At 38.6% G+C, this 19,151-nt stretch overlaps 1 protein-coding gene across 1 annotated transcript; it reads left to right on the top strand.

Moving 5' to 3' along the window:
* The first annotated feature begins 9,497 nt into the window (after positions 1–9,497).
* Positions 9,498–19,068, top strand: LOC120739726 (snake venom 5'-nucleotidase-like). Its single transcript, XM_040041600.1, has 9 exons — positions 9,498–9,944; positions 10,129–10,348; positions 10,630–10,818; positions 10,999–11,196; positions 12,822–12,976; positions 13,168–13,276; positions 13,380–13,529; positions 14,207–14,407; positions 17,639–19,068. The coding sequence occupies exons 1-9, from the start codon at positions 9,567–9,569 to the stop codon at positions 17,794–17,796; spliced, it is 1,758 nt and encodes a 585-aa protein (XP_039897534.1). The 5' UTR covers positions 9,498–9,566; the 3' UTR covers positions 17,797–19,068.
* Positions 19,069–19,151: the final 83 nt, after the last annotated feature.

The raw sequence follows: 19,151 nt of genomic DNA, 5'->3' as shown, positions 1-19,151 counted from the left end.
ACCCTTCTAGATATATATATATATATATATATATATATATATATATATATATATATATATATATATATAAGAAACATCTTGGATTACAAAAGACAAAATGTGCTGTTGTCACCACACCAACTTTTAACATCCAACTTTGTAAAGCATACAACTATAGGTAATCAATGAACCATTAGAAGTATGAATAAATCTTAAGTCATTAGTATTGAATGTTAATAATTCAATGCGCCAAGTCAGTTAGTGTGCAAAATGCTCTCATTTAACCAACCATATTGGAGTTTTATGCACTGGTTACATTTGAAGTTGTCCATCTTTGTTTAGGGACACAACTTCTAAAACAACTTTGATCAAACATGATATTGATGTAGATGATCCAAAATCCAATTCAACAAAGATTTAAAGTAAGTCCGATTCTTACCCATGGCCTCGCCTTGGAGACCATATTGACCAAGCTGGTGCACCGCAGTATAAGAGGAAGTCTGATCTATTAAAGGAGTACTGCCAAGTCCCATTAAGTCCTTATAGACTGTAAGCATATACCATCATTGGATTTGGTGCCAAATGCACTGGCTACATTTCAGTGACTTTTAAATATGGTTATTAATCAGCTGCAACGTTGTGCTGATTTTTTGGATGATATGCTGGTATATAGTAGTGCCTAGAAAGATCATCTTGACCACATTTGTGTTTTGTGTTTTTACAAATAGCTGAAGGAAATTTGACTGTAAACCTTGCAAAATAACATAACGTGTCATCTCTTGGTAAGGTTGTGAGCCAAAGTCATGTGAGACCTGTTGATGCCAAGGTGTTAGCCATCAAGTAGTTCCCTGTTTCTACCACTATAAAGGAGCTTGTAGTTTGTTATTAGCATTATTTTTCCAACAAGGTTTTGACTGTGGCATCATCTTTTGACTGATTTGCTAAAAGCCAGCAAAAAGAGCAAAATTGACTTTGTCTACTTTACAGCCAGCTTCTGTTAGCATCAAATCACTGTTGTGCTGTGCTTCTGTTTTGTTTGCACCCCACTTGGATGGACCATTTAAACTGCATGTGGATGAGGCACTCATCCAAGCTGACAAACAAGACCTTGAATGTCCGGTTACAGCTTTCCCCCCCAAGAAGTTCCATTTTTACCAGCTGAATTATTCAACCACAGAACATTTTTTTAATTATTATTTTATTCAGCCTCTGAGTATCCTGATTTTGCTTCTCAATCAAATAGCTTCAAAAACCACGTTTTTAAAGTGCTGTATAAATAAAGGTATCTGCACACTGTTTTCTAGTATTTACGAGGACTTGTGACATCAAGTATTTACGCTGATTTTTCACATTGTGGCGATGCTAATTTTCAATTCATGGATGCAAGATGAAGGGTGAAGAGTTCACACACATTAAGCACTTCCTCTTTTGACACTTCTGATGTGTGAAAGCAGCTGTCATTGATATTGGCACAGAGTCACTGCTGCATGTGAGGCTGTGAACTTCATGCTCTCATTTAGAGCATCATATCAGAGCTTTTCAGTCAGGTCTGGAAATACATAAACTGTACTTTAACACACACACACACACACACACACACACACACACACACACACACACACACACACACACACACACACACACACACACACACACACACCAGAGCACTGTTAAGTTTCCAAACTGAGAAACTACAATAACTCAAAGCAATGACTCTGCTGTTATATATTCCTTTCTCATCTCAAACTGATATGTCACATTCACCCTTCTACACTATTATACATTTTCCTCATCAGAAACTTTTAATTGAAATTGACTTAAGTTCTGCTGGCTGGGTTTCCGATTCACATTAGACCACCTTCATCTGCAGTTCTCAGGTGGTTTTGTTAGGAGAAGTTCTGGGCCAATATTGTAGTGCAAATAAAGCTTGTGGCATTTTCTTTTTACTACTTTTCCCTAAAACTCATAGACGACGTAACACAACTGATCATGTCTCAGATATTAAAGTGGCATTTTTATGTGAATTAGGTTTAGCAATTAAACCTCTAAACAATATTTAAGTACTTATTTATTTAATATAATAAGGAGGTATTTCATGTGCTAAAATTTCCATTTCTGCTTACTAAGATTGTATGATTGCCTAGAAAGTGACTCATCAGTCACTTTATAAAATAAAAAGTTCAGCTGCAAGATAACACAAATATCTAACCAATCACGTGGCAGCATCTCAGTGCATTTAGGCATGGAGAAATGAGACGACCTGCTGAAGTTCAAGCTGAGCAATAGAATAGGAAAGGGCAGTGAGTTAACTGATTAAGCGACTAAATGATTAGGTGCGGCATGATTATTTGTGCCAGTCTAGCTGATCTACTGGGATTTTCCCACACAGTCTGCCCTAAGGTTTACAGAGAATGGTCCAAAAAAGAAAAATGTCTAGTGGGCAGCAGTTCTCTGGAGGAAATGGTTTGTTAATGCCTGAGGTTAGAGGAGACTGGTCAGGCTGCTTCAAGCTGACAGGAAGTTAACAGTGACTTAAATACCCACTCCATACAATAAGGTATGCTTAATGGCATCTCTGAACACTCGTCATGTCAGTCCCTGAAGTGGGTGGATTACAACAGCAGAAAACCAAAAGAGCAAAATCTCTTAGGAATGTTTCCAACACCTTGAAGAATGTATCTGATGAAGAATTAAAGCAGTTAGGAAGGAAAGAGCTGACCGTTTAAGACATGAGCAAAAACTAGTCTAAAGTCTTTGGCCAACGTCATAACATGCATGTAGTGCAAGCCTGGCTCTGCCTGGGGTTTGAATCAAAGATGTTCTTGCTGAGACACAACAGATCATGTATATGAGATGACTGTATAACATTCTAGTTTTGCCGTTGTGTGTGTATTTAAACTCACAAAATGTATTTTTGCACCAGCGCTCATAGGTCAGTAGGTTGTTCCACTGCACCACACGTGTAGCAAGCTGAGAGAACAAAACAAAAAGCATCTCCACTTAGTGGCTGCGTTACCTAGTTACAGCATTAAGCAGTAAATGCAAATGCTAATGCGGCGCGAGCAATAAATCACTAGCCATTAACCTTGTTAAATATGCAGATTTACCTCCCATCAGAATAAACTATTTCTACAGGGGTAAACACAAATTTTTTTAAGCTTGAGTAATCAATGCAAATACATCGAGTGTCCTGAAAAATACCAAAACAAGAAGTTTTTCACCATCCTTGAAGGTGTGCAAAAATGTAAATAAAAAATAATCTTTTCAATGTCATAAAAAAGGGTCAAGAACGAGCAAAAGCATTTGTGTCAGACACCTGAGCTACATTTAGAGTTTCATATACCGTGACGGTGTCTCACTGAGGTGGAGATAAAGTGTGTATTTGTCTGAATTTACAGGAATTTTAACAACTGATGTATGACGGGGAAAAAAAATAATTTTTATTTTTTTGTTGTTGTAATAAAATCTTAATGAGCTTGTAGCAATGTGAGTTTAGTTCTGGGGAGACTGAACATTACCTATCGCTGTTTGTTTTTTTTACTCCTAAGGCATGCAAACACACCTCTGACACCTTTTCAAACCAAATTCGCAATTTGCATTATTGTGATCCTGATAATTGCTTTTAGTGTTCTTTTTTTTTTCATTCAGGTAGAGCTGACTGCATCTGTTAGAGAAAGCCTTTATTTAATTTGCAACAGCGTTGTGATTTCTGGTGTCTAACACTTGAATTCCCCTACAATACAAGCACTGACAAGCAGCAGGCATTCCTCTGTGTTTGAGCTCTGTAAAGAGTAATCTCAGGCAGCACTCAGTCCAAAACAGAACCTCCTGTGAGTTCATGATTGTACCCCTCACTGACCATGACTGACTGGCACTGCTAATGCACAGGAACTGGACACAACCCAGCCAGTGTTGTCACTGTTTACACAAAACATGCAGTCTCGTTTTTGCTTTTTTGTGTTTTTCACATACTCACTTTTACCCAAAAAATGTGGAGAACTATGTTACCACCAGCTGAGGTGAGGTTGGATCAACCCTCTGGTGGGACTGCAAGCTCTGACTGTGAGATTTATGTAAGGACACTTGGAAATGCTCTATTAAATAAGCAGAAAACACACAGGTGCGCTCAAAACGTGTATTTGAACAATGTTACCAGAATCATAAAGCGGTGTATTGTTTGTTTCCTGGTTGATTTTTCTGTGTTAAAAGCCTCCCTGTGGCCCACTTTGACTGCAGCAGCAGTAGCAGCATGGGGGGGATTTCTATGACTCTGTTTGTGTTATCTCCTCTCATCTCTAAACGCATGGTAGCACAGCACATCAGAAAGCCACCTATAAGCTCACAATGGAACTGAAAGTCCTATTTTTAGTCAGTTAATAAGGTATCCACTGTGCGTTAAAGCTGATCATTATAGAACATGCATGTGGTATACTGTAAGTTCTACTTTTCTTAAATATATATATAGACAGAGATACTGAGAGGAGTGAGAGTTCAAAAAGGTAGAGTTTTCTGGGCAGGAAATCAATCAAAGCAGGGAAACAAACCTGATGGAATGAGCAGGAACCAGGAGAAATGGGCAGAATCAAAAATCATTAGGAGGCTTAGAGGTATAACCAAACCAGGGTGCACACTGTGCCATTGTAGGTTGGTCCAGACCAGTGTGGAGAACAAACACATCAAAGAACCAAGCCAATATCTTTGGTAATGGCTCCAAAATTGTGGATAGGCTTAAAGTTACCCAGTTTAACCTGGAACAAACTTCCAACTTTTTCAGAAATTCAGGAAATAACTGCTGCTGTGTCACACAGTGTGTCCCACAGCCAACAATAACAGGAATATAGCTTGAAATGTTGCCAATTTGTAATCATTGCTATCCATCTGATGGCCTTTAGATAGAATGCGGGTTCAGGGCTCCTCTTATCCAGAAGCTCTGTTTCTGTTATATTGACTGACGTGCCTATTGTGGTATGAAGGAGGGGGAGTTTTATCAGATTTTTCAAGGATGTGTTGATTTTAAGCAGTTAGAGAGTGGGTACATTCTCTTAATATACCAACATTTGTTTCCCCACTGTTAACCTATTGCAATTTAATTCAATTTCACTTCAGTTTTATCTATATAGTGACAGATCCCATCATAGATCGTAGTTGCCTTAAGGTGTGTTATATTGTGAGGTAAACGTCATACAATAATGCAGAAAAACCCTAACAATCAAATTATCACCTAAAAGTAGGCACTTGGCAAGAGCAGGAAGGAAAAACTCCCTTTTAACAGGAAGAAACCTCCAGCAGAACCAGACTCAGGAAGGGGCGGGGCCATCTGCCACAACCAATTGCAGGAGAGGGGAGGGAGACACAACAAAAGACTGAAATTGTCTTTTAAATGAGAAACATTTTCTTCCACTTATCCAATCCAGAGGGCTAGAGCTTATCCCAGCTGTTGTTGGGCAAAAGGTGAAGCACTCCCTGGACAGATAGCCAAATATTTACTTAATTGTTATTTCCTGGAGTGGGCCAGGATACTGACTACATCCTTTAGGTCATGGTGGTGAAGCCCACTGAGGCTGTGATACCTCAGTTTGCCTTTAGTTTGACCAACTAATATTCACTGTAACTATGCTGAACAAAACTCCAGCTGTTAAGAAAAAGGGGAATAAAAGAGAGTTTGACTGTTGAACTGTTTAAAAGCTTTTTATTCCTCAGCCATCCTTAACAGACAAAAACCCAAATGAAATTAGCTGGTGGTTAAATGTGTGACACAAAATGTCTATACCAACAGAGATTTAAAAGACAATCTAGTTGAGTTATTGCAGCAGGAGTGTAGTCTGTGTGATGTCCTTCATGACTGTGTCAATGAGATGCAACATGGATACAAATAATGAAAGAATTAAAGCTGTGCAGGGACTCGGTAGATTGTATCATCGTCTACATTCATCAAACCTGGTGTCATACCCAAGTTTATTATGTTCATTCAGTAAAGTGCTGCTTGCAATGAACTTGTAATATTACTGCAGTCACACAAACACCTTTACAGCTGAATGTTTCTCTCAGAAAGATGACCTTGCACAGAGAGAGACAGAGAAAGCCAGCAACACAGTTTTTGACTTTCGGCTGGTGACTGTGGCTCCATCCACACATACATGGGTATTTTTTAAGCCAGATTTTCTGCTTTAGCATTGCGTAAGTATTCTAAAGGCCTCACATAATCAATTTTTGAAACAATATATGAGAGAAGTTTTTTTTTTTCATGGGTTTACCTCAGTTTAACTGATTGAACGGTGATACATCCTGACTAGCCAGTTTAAAAATCAACCTCCTGCTGACTAGTACATTTAAGAGAGAATAGCCTTTTTATTGTCATTGTACATGTACAATGAAATTATGGGAGTATGGAATCAGCTATTTTAAAAAAAAAGTCATCTCAAGTCACCAACTTTATCAAACTAACATTTTCTGGTTGGTAGGTACTTTTTGGGTTTGTTTTGTTCTCACTGAAAACAGCTTCCTTCCTCATTTCCTTTCAGAAATGAGTGATCCAACACATACACCCAGAAATGCAAAACAATGGTGTGAAAGACTAAACTGCTCTGAATGGTTGGAGAGGAAAACACAGATTAGTGCAGCTTTAATTGAAATGCTGCAAAAGTAATTAAGAGCAGGCTGTTCTGTCGACCTGCTAAAGACACTTAATTTCACTCTTACATAGTTGCACTTTCTCCATCAAGTCCATCAAGAGCACTTTTTGAGGCAACCGTTTAGTTATTGTGGTCAATTCTTTTTATTCGTGATTAATGACAGCTGTAGCAGCCGAGGCCAAATGGGGCAAACCCGAACCAGGGCAGATCCCTTGTTGTCGTGAGTGTCAACCCTCCCTCTCCACCTACCCGAAATTACTGCTGCGGGGAACTGCTCCTTCTTATCCAAGTGTTTATGACATGAGACACAAGAGAAGTGACCAAGCTGAGCAGCTAGGTCAGCCACGTTTGGAAACTGGAGCCTTAAATAATCCCCAACTGCTGAAGTAAATATACATAGCTCATACAAAGAAGAGCTATTGTATTAAGACCTGATATGCACCGAAGTGCTACATGAATAATACTGAAGTAACCTGAAATCTATTTCCATAAGATAGTTCATCATAAAATGCATATTTTTATACATTTGTACAAACAAAAAATACTTATTTTTCTTATTCTTAGAGATTATGTAACAGATTTATTTGTTATATTGGAATCACATTAGAGTTTCTACTACTCCAAAGAGCATGGCAAAGGAAAAAGAAAGCATCTATATATACAGCACAATATGATCTTATGGATTGAGTCTGCATCATAAATTACAGAAAAAACAATTAAATATTGCAGAAATAATAATATAATAAAATGATGTGTGCAAGAGTGAAATCTGATGACTTCTTTCACTGCTTTGTATGATCTGAAGGCTGGACTGGAGTACAATGAGAAACTCAAATATAGGACACATGTTGAGCGGCAGAGTGCGTCCCACTGCAGCGTGCTCCAGTCGGGTCTGATGGGATATGGTGCCTTCTGCTCTGCCAATCGGCTCTCGAAGGTCTCCATCTAAAAATGTATTGGGAGAGGTACTATTTACAACTGGAGGCTCGCTAGGCTCAAACTTTCCAAATCCGATGATCATATGAAGGCGTGATCGCCACCGTGTAGGGGATTGTGCCACTTTTTAGAGGGATGTGTCCCATTTTTTAGGAGACCCTCGCTGTGCAGATTCTGTAGGTCGCTGAAGTGAAGCATTTCAGCATGCGACTGAGGCAAAAGAGGAAAGAACGTCAGCTCTAAATACACTGTGTAAATCACTTTTTTTATTCCCTTGGAGGAAAATATGACAGGAAAAGAGCTAAGTGGTGATGATAACTGTTGACTGCTAAGGCTGGTGTTACTGTGGTCAGACTCATTTTAGCTGAAGTGGAAGCAGACAAATCCATTTAAAAACTGAATGTCTAGATAGGGAATTCACTTTGACCAGTAACTGGTTTTATCAGCCCTTTTAAAAGCTGGAACCAGTCCACACTTTTAGCAGGAAAGGTAAGATGCATTTAGAAGTGGTAAAGATTCTGCAGTAAGATGCAGAATAGTATGCACAATGCACATCGTTCTCTTTCATGCCACTACAGTGTCACAGATGGCCTCATTTTAAAATGAAAGGAGGGCTAGCTTGGGAGACAGACTGCAAACATTTTTAAGGGCATGCCGCTCAGAGATATGTGGAGAAGAATAAGACCTTATAATGTAAGTATGTGAGGTGAGATTTACTGGATTTACTGCCTCCTGGAGGTATAGGCTGTCTGATTTTGAGTGTGTATGTTTGCTTACACGCTCTATGTGTGAGGCTTGTGCGGTGAAAGAGACGTGGGGTGACAGCATGAAGAGGTGAGCAGCCTAATCCTCTGTGGGCAGACAAGTGCTAATAGCACACATCAGTGCTGGTGCGGGTGAAGCCTCGGGGAGTGTTAAAACGAGAGGTTATTGAGCAGGACAGACACAGGGTTCATGCTTGGAACAAGCATGGCTGAAATTGCATCAGCTTATCAGCAGTATCTAAAAATCAAGGCTTGGAGAAACGTGCTAGAAATGCAGGATATGTGAACTGGAGCTACACATTTCAGGAACAATGTGCATGAGACTGCATGAACAAAACACTTCTCTGCTCATTTCCAGTGAAGACTCACTTTCATCAAAGAGTATTTGCCCACTCTGAGCTCCAGATCCTGAAAGTTTGCTCGTCATTAAAAAATAAACGATAATTACAAAAAAATGTTATCAGCGATAGATAGATAGATAGATAGATAGATAGATAGATAGATAGATAGATAGATAGATGGATAGATAGAGTCACGGTGCTCGTTCTAACTCATTACTTTTAAATGTTTTTGTCCTTATTTGTCCACTAAGGGGAGCTGGTGGGTGAAGGGCATGTAAGAAATCTGATTTCTTTCACTGCTTTGTATGATCTGAAGGCTGGACTGGAGTACAATGAGAAACTTAAATATAGGACACATGTTGAGCGACATTCAATAGTCAGAATATACAGTTTGCAGTTTGCATAATGTAAGAAGTCATTCACTGCTGGAAAACACTTTAAACAATAGAGTGTGGTTAGTTATGTCATGTTGTGTTATGTGATGTACAAAAGTACTGGATAAAAAACATACTGAAGTCAGTACTACAGAACACAAGAGTAATGTTTTGTGCATGTACAACATTACTCTTCTGTGTACTGGAATGACAGCATGCAGCTTGTGTCTTTGCATAGATGCTGTATGTGACAGCCTGACCCAGTCAAGGATAATGTTAAAAAACAAGATAATATAGATTTAAAAGTTGATAACTTGACATTGTTTCACGTGGACAGACACACACACACACACTGCAAACTTTCTAAGCTGTTGTGTTCTGCTAATCAGTACTCAAGTCTAATAAAACGACAAAAGACAAAACGAAAGTTTATAAAATTTACAGTTTATAAAACTTACAGAACGCTTTCTCTCACTAATTTTCTATGTCGGAATTTCCTGGACTTTTTCCTCCCTCTGTACTAAGCCGACGCCTCCTTCAATGTGCTATACATTCTTGGTCACAAATGCGGTTTTTACGCACGGAGACATCATGAGTTTGCGCGCTCTCTTGACCTCGCTCTGCCTCGTTTTAAACTGCTGGAGCGGAGCGTCGACCTTCGAGCTGACAATACTCCACACCAATGACAACCATGCACGAATCGAGGAGACCGGCAAGGACTCGGGAAAGTGTCAAGCAGAGCGTCCCTGCTTCGCTGGAGTGGCCAGGAGGTTCACGAAAGTGACCGAGATCAGAAAAAAAGAGACGAACGTGGTGTTTCTGGATGCTGGAGACCAATTCCAAGGGACTGTCTGGTTCAACTACTATAAAGGCGCTGAAGCCGCACACTTTATGAACAAACTTGGTTATGATGTTATGGCAAGTATTCTTTTAATTTCTATGTCGTTTGGAAACTTTTTGTGTGTTAAAGTGGTTCGAGTTTGTATTTTTCGAAGATAAGTTTCTTTAAAAAGTCAATTATGTGTTCATTTTTAAATTTTAGTAAATCATTATATTTAATGAGTTAATAAAGTAGTTGAAGTTCTTTTTTTTTGTCACATAGGCTTTTGGAAATCACGAGTTTGACAATGGAGTGGAGGGTCTCATTCAACCCTTTCTCAAGAATAGAAATTTCTCTGTGGTCAGTGCAAACATTAAACCCGACCAAACCCTGGCAGAGCTTCATAAATACTACAGTCCCTACAAAGATATCAGTGTGGGCTCAGAGAAAGTGGCTGTGGTTGGCTATACCTCAGCAGAGACGCCATTCTTATCCAGGCCAGGTAAATCTGTTCCAATGATGTCCCGCCCAATGCCCATGCTTTGTTTTTCCAGTTCGTTGATGAAGCTGGATCACAATCAGGATAATTTCACTCAAATAAAACTCTCTTTCTTTATAAAGCGTCGCTGATTGTTGGTGTTTTCAGCTACATTACCAGATGTCTTGCCTTGTAATAACAACTTTCAAATTGTTATCCAGTATTTAGACGTTTTATTCACCAGTGTTTTGAAATGTGCACTGCTTGCTTGCACCCATCCGTCCCCTATTTCCTGTGTGTGTTAGGCAAACATCTCGAGTTCAAAGATGAGGTGGAGTCACTTCAAGCTCAAGTAAATGAGCTGGAAAGTCTGGGCTATAATAAAATCATTGCCCTGGGACACTCTGGTTTTGTTGTGGATCAAGACATAGCGAGACGCGTGAGAGGGGTGGATGTTGTTGTTGGAGGGCATACCAACACGTTCCTCTACACAGGTATCTCTATCCTGTTCTATTGTTATTTATTATAGTGTTTATCCAGCTGTCTCCGGACACAAAAACTGCATTTCACACATGCAACAAACCAATTTAAAGGAATGGCATGCTTCTAATCTCACTATAACAGAAAGAAAGAACCACTTAGGCTACAAACCACAACATTTTCTTTCTCTGCAGGAACGCCCCCATCTTCCGAAGTGCCAGCTGGCCCATATCCTTTTATAGTAAAATCCAACCATGGAAGAGACGTGCCAGTGGTCCAGGCTTACGCCTTTGGGAAATATCTTGGACACTTAAAAGTGACTTTTGATGATGCTGGCAATGTCATCAAAGCCGTTGGAAATCCCATCCTAATGGACAGCAGCATACCTCAAGGTAGACTAAAATATCAGATTACACTGTACACATGTTACTGTTTGAAAAGTCGAAACCATTCACTGAACCAAATAAGATTTTATCATGTTAAAATTTCTCAGTGTTCCTGTAAGTGTATTAAGGATTTGGGAAATGAGGCAAAAGTTTTATCTCTGTGAACACAAAAGAAATTGGATGTAATCAGAAGCGGCAATGAGACTAAATTACTCTGAAAGAGAGAGAAAACTTTTTTAAAAGCTGGGTAAGCTCTTTAGTAAGCATTCCTGCTCCTGACGCAGAACATGAACTTTAGTGATCATTTCTTATCTCATATTTGTTTACATTACCAGGTAACTTGTTATTACTGGATTTTGATGCACACACCCATCCTTGAGTGGTGGAAAATGTTTGCACATACTTACAGCAAAGTGGGGCAAAATTGCATTGTCCAAGACTCATCACAATATCAACAAATCTTCAGTGTTAAATTCCTTTGCTGACAGTTGAACATCCAGTGGTGCATAGAGGTAAAAACTGCTTTAGCTCATTTGTCTCAGTATGAAAAGAATAACAAAAACACAACACAGGACTCAGGCCCTCCCATCACATCCATTTTCTAGTAAAAGTTTACATGTGCTCACACAAATAAGAACTTTAACATTACTTACCTTTTTGAAAGATACTTCTTGTTGTTTAATGAAGTGTATTATACTCATTAAATTAAACTAGTTAGCACCTTATATCTTATATAATCTATGAATATATGTTGCAGCCACTTTCTTGGGTACAACTGCGCACTAACACAAATATCTAATCATCCAATGACTTGTTTTGTTTTTGTTTTGTTTTTTTTGCCTGTCCTGTTTGGTTCTTCAGCCGTCAGAATTGATGTCTGAAGGCCAACAAAGATACCCAATAGATTTACTTTACCAAGTGGATCACCACTTGCCGTATTGGTCCATTTGATCGACTTTTGTTGTTATTATTTATTTTATTTTATTTTATTTTCAGCTGTTACAAACAGGACAGACATACCTAGGGGATAGGAAAGAGAGAAAGAAAGATGAAGGAGAAGAAAAACAGGGGAAGAGAGACAGTGAGAAAGGTCACTTAAAAAGAAATGCAAATCTGTGCATTTTGACATGTAGACATGGTTAAGATGACCTGCTGAAGTTCTAAGTGAGCACCAGAGTGAAAAAGAAATGTGATTTAAGTGACGTTGAATGTGGGTTGGTTGGCACATGGACTCGGCTGACTATTATAGAAAATGCTGATGTATTGGGATTTTCCCACCTAAGCTTCCTTTCCCGTACAGCCAGGCTTACAGAGACAGAAACAGTAACAATCACCACTTGTTACAACCAAGATCTGCAGGACATGTTGAACCTTGAAGCAGATGGCTACAGCAGCAATATGTCATTCAATATGACATTGTAACTATGATTTGCAATCTCATATTGAAAAAGTGGAGTTGTTCCTTGCTTTACAAATGCAATGTTACCATATTTGTGTAAATTCTTCATTAGAGCTCCAGGATTATCTATTTGCTCTCAGGGATTTACTCAAAATCCAATAATCTAGACTTTTTTTCTCCAACAGTCACGATCTGTGTTTTTTTTCTTCTTCTTTGTTTTGTTTTGTTTCAGATGCGGAGATCCTTGCTGATGTTAATAAGTGGAAAACAGACTTGGCTCAATACTCGACTAAGTATGTGGGCCAAACCTTAGTCTACCTCAACGGGTCATTTGAAGAGTGCCGATTTCGGGAGTGTAACCTGGGAAACCTAATCTGTGATGCCATGGTAAAAGTTACAGGCATTTTTCACTTAGTTAACATGAGTTAAGTGTGAATTAGTGGTTATAAAAGGACTGCGTGAGTTTTAAGGAAGGCAATTGATCATAACAGATATTTATGATGATAAAAGGTGACGACAAACAGCCAGAAGCAAAGAGAATTTCTCTGTCATATAATACGTCTCTTTTGCATTTACAGGTGTATCACAATATGAGGCATTCAACTGGGGAGCAGTGGAATCATGTAAGCTTGTGTATGCTGAATAGTGGGGGCATACGGACAGCGATAGACGAACGCTACAGAAATGGTAGATTTTTTTTTTCTCCTTTGTGCAGAATTGCCGAGTTCTTAATTCACCTTGAAGTGTTTTGTAATCTGCTGTTATTTACCTTTATATGTTGTCCTTTTAGGCTCCATAACAATGGAGGAGATCCTCACCGTGTTACCATTTGGAGGAACCTGTGACTTGGTCCAAATAAAAGGCTCAACAATAAAAAAGGCATTTGAACACTCTGTTCACAGATATGGAAGAAAGACTGGAGAATTTCTTCAGGTCTCAGGTCTGTGCTCCTCTGCTAACACAGAATAGTTTAATAATCTTTTATAACAAAGGGTTAGAAATACATATCTAACATGTGCTTACAAAAGTTGCACTGAAAGCATTGCTCAGCTGCAGGTGTGCCTAGTTTTGTAACAGGACATTAAATAGCATGTTATATGAATCAGTTCCTAAAGTAACCGTAATGCACATGTGTATTTAGTGCAGTGTGAAAACAATAATCAGTGGCTTTATGAGGTAGTTGAGGTAGTGTTTGTTGTCTCATCTTAGTAGACAACCCGCTGTCTCCAGCCTTACACTAAACATAAAATGCTGTTGATGTTCTCCCAAAAGTATTTTAATTTGTGTTTTACTAATTCTAAGTAAACAGGACTGTGGCGGGGCGTGGTTCGTGGTGCGGCTGCGGGGTGAGGCTGAGCTCAGTCAGCTCATCACGCCTCCCCTGCATGAAAGAAGAATGAACTGGGTCCTGACGTTGTTGTTGTTGTTGTTGTTGTTGTTGTGTATGTGTGGCTGGAAAGCTGCAGCCGAGAGTTGTAGAGAACAACAAGTGGTAAAAAAGAGAGTGAAACGTGTGAAGAATGTGGTCGAGTTTGTCATTGCATCGCATGCCACAAGGACACACTAGACTCTTTATATAAATGTAAACACTATGCCATTTTTCCCTTAAATTTCCAGGCATTCATGTGGAGTACGACCTCTCCAAGCCAGTGAACCAGCGTGTAGCATCGCTGTCATTGCTCTGCACAGAGTGCCGCGTGCCCAAGTATGAACCATTAGACCCACAGAAGACATACACCGTGGTCATGCCTTCATACATGGTGGGTGGAGGCGATAACTTTACAATGATTAAGAGGGAGTTACTGAAACATAATTCAGGTGGGTGGCAGACTCTTGTTCTAAATTTATAAGCAGTTTACCTCAGGCACTTAAAAGGACCTTTACTGCATCCAGCACCAGCACCCTCTTAGTCAAAAATCACACTGACCTCATTAAAAAATGACATTTTCAATTCAAAAGGTCAAAGGTCAACCTCACACTAACATCCCTAACATCATAATCAACTCGTAGCAAAGTACCTGGCAGCTGTGAGATCCCTCTACAGTTCCCCTTTCCTTGTTTTGCATGAAGCACAAGTTTTTCTATTTTGGAAAATGAATTACATCTTTTTGTCACGAAACCTTCGTTACTCATCTTGGTTACCGGATACACGTCTTTGGCAAATCGAATGCAAACGTGTTAGTTTCAGTGCACCTTTGTGAGCTGGATGGATACGCTTACACGCCCTATGGGCTCGCTTTAATGTTCGATGTTGGAAAAGTCACGTTAGCAACACTGTTCTGTTGTTTTTCCCTCGCCTTTGTGCATCCATCAAACTGCAGATAATGGTATTTCCACGCAATTGACATAACAGCACTCTTTGCATACATTTTGTTCTTATCGTGAAGCCAAAGTATTTTGAAATAAAACACAATCAAAGGATATCTGCATATCTTTATTTTAACATAGTTGTTGTTGCTTTGCATTGCATTGGAGGAGCGTGCATTTTAAATATCACTTTTGTGTAATTGTGGGAAGCAAAGATTGCAATTGAGATTAAAACTGATGCACAAATAATGATTATTTGTGCATATTTGTGCATCAAATAGTGAGACTACCACTTGTGATACTAAATTTGGGTACTGATTTTTTATATCCTCTTCGCTGCCAGACTGAATGCTTGTGTGTTTGAAGCATCCAAGTTTAGACTTCTTCTTTGAAGGTGTTTCTGCTGCTGTGGTCCACTCCATACTCACACTCCCTTTATAAATACATATAATCTAAATAAATAAATATGTATATATCAATAATATATTAATACCTTAAATTAAATTCCTACCATGTCTTAGAACATATGCTGCAGTTTGATTGGTTGGTGGGGGCCAACAACCACAAGGCTAAATATTTAAAAGAAATCTCTTTTACTTGAACAAAGAGCTTATTTAGCAATCACTCCAAGACTTGGCAGACTGTTATAAAGGTTTGCAAACTTTAATGTTTCATAGTCATTTGTCCCTTGCTTTTTTCCTCCCTGGTGGAATGCAACCTGAGTCATGACCATTAATGTTTTTTTTAAATAAAACATCACAGGAAGGAGCTAGACAGTGCTTTTCATGAATTAACTGGATTGTCTAAAGTGAAATTCTAACATCCCGTCCATGTTAAAATGGATGAATTCATCTGATAATGCCTAAAGTGAGAAACATTTTACGAGCGGACACTGAGAATTAACTGTGATGCACTTGTCTGTGAAACGCATGGAAATGGGGAAAAACAACATATGGACCACACATGGAAACGCAGCCATATAACATCTGCTCTCAAGAGTTTATTCTGTGACTCAAAGTCCTGCACTTGTTTTTAAACTTGACAACACACGTTGCAGTAAAATATCTCTGTAGTGGTATAGTGGAAAAGTTTTTGTTATCTTCAAGGCCACACTAAAGAAGAAAAGAATAGCAGGATGTGGCTTGTGACATTTTCATTCCCAGCATTGCTTTAACCCTCTCAGGCTCAAATTAAACTTTTTGTTGCTAATGCACAACCAAGTCCTGCAGTGGTACTTCTGAGTAAAAAAAAAACCTCATAAAATATGTATGTGGGGTAATCAGGGTTGTTAGTTTTTAACTGTTGCAAATCGGCAACGCCTGCCTCGAGAGGGTTAAGGGTTTCTGGCACTCTGGCACATCAAAATGCTGAAACAACCATTGGACAGTTTTGCCGTAGCGCTTTGTATTACAGTTTTTTACAGACGCTAGGACACATTTCTCAATACTTAGGTCACTTTTGCAAAACTCCTCACACAGTGAGCACAACAGAAGTCTATGTGGGCTAAACTGAGGACCAGTTATCATTGTTTTGGCACAAAATGCATTCAATGACTACATCTCTCAAATTTCATGAATTATTTTCTCACTCAGACACAACAACTGCCAAAAATCTTTGTACGTACAGGACATTTTGCATGTGCTTACATACTGTTTTCAAAACTGTTAAACTTATGGCCAAAACAATAACACAATGCAAAACTTAAAAAGACAGCAAAATTCAACAGCAATATTTTATTGAAACATATTTTAAATCTAAAAATGCAGTTTAACCAGCCACAGCTGATTCTCATTGTAGATGAACATCTACACAGGTGTTACTCCTTCAATTTTTCAACTCCTTCAATTCTGGCATGCCAGAAGATTCTTTCCTAGGTGTATTGCCCTAGATGACATAAGATGTGATGTGGATGAGAACCTGTGGCCAAATGGAGAAGACCGAGTAGATTAGCATTACTATTGTATGTGTATCAGTGGATGGTGTGTATACAAATTCTTGTATTTTGGGATTACTTAGTGCAAAAAAATAAAAACACATAAACAAATATTAACGAATTCTGCATAATGTGTGATTCATTCCAGTAACATATATTGAAATTATAAACAGAGATGTGTCCTTGTTTTACACAAGAAAACACTGTAATGCTACATGTTGTTAGTGTTTTTTAGGTCATTGTTTTGTGGGTGACAAAGTGTGTTTGTCGGCCGTCAACCTTTGCTAGTGTTCTGGAAGAATGAGTTTATTTGAGGCCTGAATGAAGTGTTTTGGTAGTTGTAGTGCATTTTGAATGTGAAATGAACTGCTTTGCCAAGCTGACGGTCAGTTAGGAGAATTGTGTGAAGAGTTTTGCAAAAGTGACCTGAGTATTGAGAAATGTGTCCTAGCGGCTGTAAAAAACTGTAACTGTGGCAAAATTTCACACAGAGGTTGTTTTTTTTTGTTTTGTTTTTTAACTTTTTTTCCCACCCATTATTCAGAGACAGAAATGAACAATAAATCAAAGCCTGCTGTACCTGTAAACTCTTTAGTTCTCGATCTTTACTCTTGGGATTCTCTCCAGCAGGGATGTTTAAATCGTTTAAATATGTTTCTGCAGTTTTCTTTAAATTTTACAAAAATCACTCTTGAAATCGAGAATCGAGCATCATGAAGATGTTATTTATATATTTTAATGATGTAATATTGATTCATTTAATGCCACTTTGAGATTTTTAAAAAAATTAATTTTGCCTTTTCTTGCAGGTGACTTGGACATTACGGTTTTTTCCAAGTACATCTCCGACATGAAGCGCGTGTTCCCTGCAGTAGAAGGCCGCATCACTTTCAGGAACTCTGCTGTCATTGCTTCATACAGTATTGGCTTGTTGCTGCTGAGTCTGTGTCTGTCTGTGACACTTTGATTGGCTTTTTACACTCTGGTAAACTGTGATAAATTGAAAAGCTCCAGGACTTGGTTAACTGTCTTTTCAGCTCGCTGCCCTCAAAGCTAACTAGAAGACAACAGGATTACAGGTTCAGCCTCGGGGTAGCCAGCATCCAGGTTGAAACTTATTATAACCCACAACGATTCAGCAACCCCCCAAAAAAGCATGAGCGACAGTCTTGTTTACTAAAACCGACACACAAATGTACCAAAAGAAACAACCTAAATATAAAAAGCAAAGTTATATTGAATGATAGAGCTTACTGATTGAAAGACGAGGGAGTGTATGAAGCTTGGTCCATTTTCTGAATGAGATTATTTTACAAAATAACAGTGGATAGTAAAAAGCACACAAAGCAACAACTATTCCAAATGATTTTCTTTAATTACCATTATTCAAATGCCTCAAAAACTGTGGTCAGGCAGAATGCACGTCATCTTTAAAAAGAATGATGTTTTCATCGGGTTACAAACATGAATGCATTACTGTGTAGAAACTGTGAGGACTTGTAAACAAGCCAGTGATTTGTTGTCATGAGGACCTGTTTGATCTGCATATATGCAAAGCTGAAAGATTCATCTGCACTGAGTTCATGAATTTGTCAGTACATCTAAAATTCATATTTACAAAAGTGCTTTTAAAATTCTAAGGATTTTTTTCCTACTTTTATTTTTACACATTGAAAATACCAAAAGAAAATCTATTATTCATTGTGTATTCTGTTCATCTTGTAGTCATTCCAACATAAACTTAACTTTAGTGGGCAAATGATTGTGCTCTTTAATAAAATATTAGTATAGTGATATGTATTTGCTTGCTATGATTACTCCTTTATTAGCAGTCAGCTATTAAGCTTGTAATATTTTACATTTCTCTCAATCAAATGCCATCTTCAAACTGACTGATTAGACATAAACCCAGCCTCAGGTTAGTGCATTCCTAGTGTTCTTCTTAAGCCCAGATAAATGAGCTGGGCTACATCAGGATGGGTATCCCATCTAAAAACTGTGCCAATTTAAATCCACTGTTGCCTTTGCCTTCCCTCCTTATTCCTTTCCACAAGTCTTGTCTCCCTATTCCTCCTGTCTGTCCTTTGTGATTATCTGCCCACCCCGGTGCCTGCTTATCCCCTATCTGTTGGTCTGCTGCTCATTATTCATACTTCTGGTTTCCCTCAAGTGTAGGTTTTGGATTTTGTGTACTATGGATTTTTCCTTAGCCCAATAAAGGCTTTCCTTTTGCTGTTTATTTCCCTGCCTTGGTCATTTGTGTCCTCTCCACCTCCACCACACCTGACAAAACTGTTAAATCACTGTCTTTTACTGTTAGCT

The sequence above is a fragment of the Simochromis diagramma genome, unplaced genomic scaffold, assembly GCF_900408965.1.
Source record: "Simochromis diagramma unplaced genomic scaffold, fSimDia1.1 OVJJ01000304.1, whole genome shotgun sequence".
In the NCBI taxonomy this organism is placed as follows: domain Eukaryota; kingdom Metazoa; phylum Chordata; class Actinopteri; order Cichliformes; family Cichlidae; genus Simochromis; species Simochromis diagramma.
The sequence above is the reverse complement of the archived record's forward strand: the minus strand, read 5'-3'. Positions and strand labels throughout refer to the sequence as shown.

Coding starts and splice junctions, on each gene's coding strand:
- LOC120739726 (XM_040041600.1), top strand. CDS start 9,567: ATGTGCTATACATTCTTGGTCACAAATGCGGTTTTTACGCACGGAGAC. Junction 13,277..13,379: donor AGACGAACGCTACAGAAATG/GTAGATTTTTTT, acceptor TTGTCCTTTTAG/GCTCCATAACAATGGAGGAG. Junction 13,530..14,206: donor AGAATTTCTTCAGGTCTCAG/GTCTGTGCTCCT, acceptor TTAAATTTCCAG/GCATTCATGTGGAGTACGAC.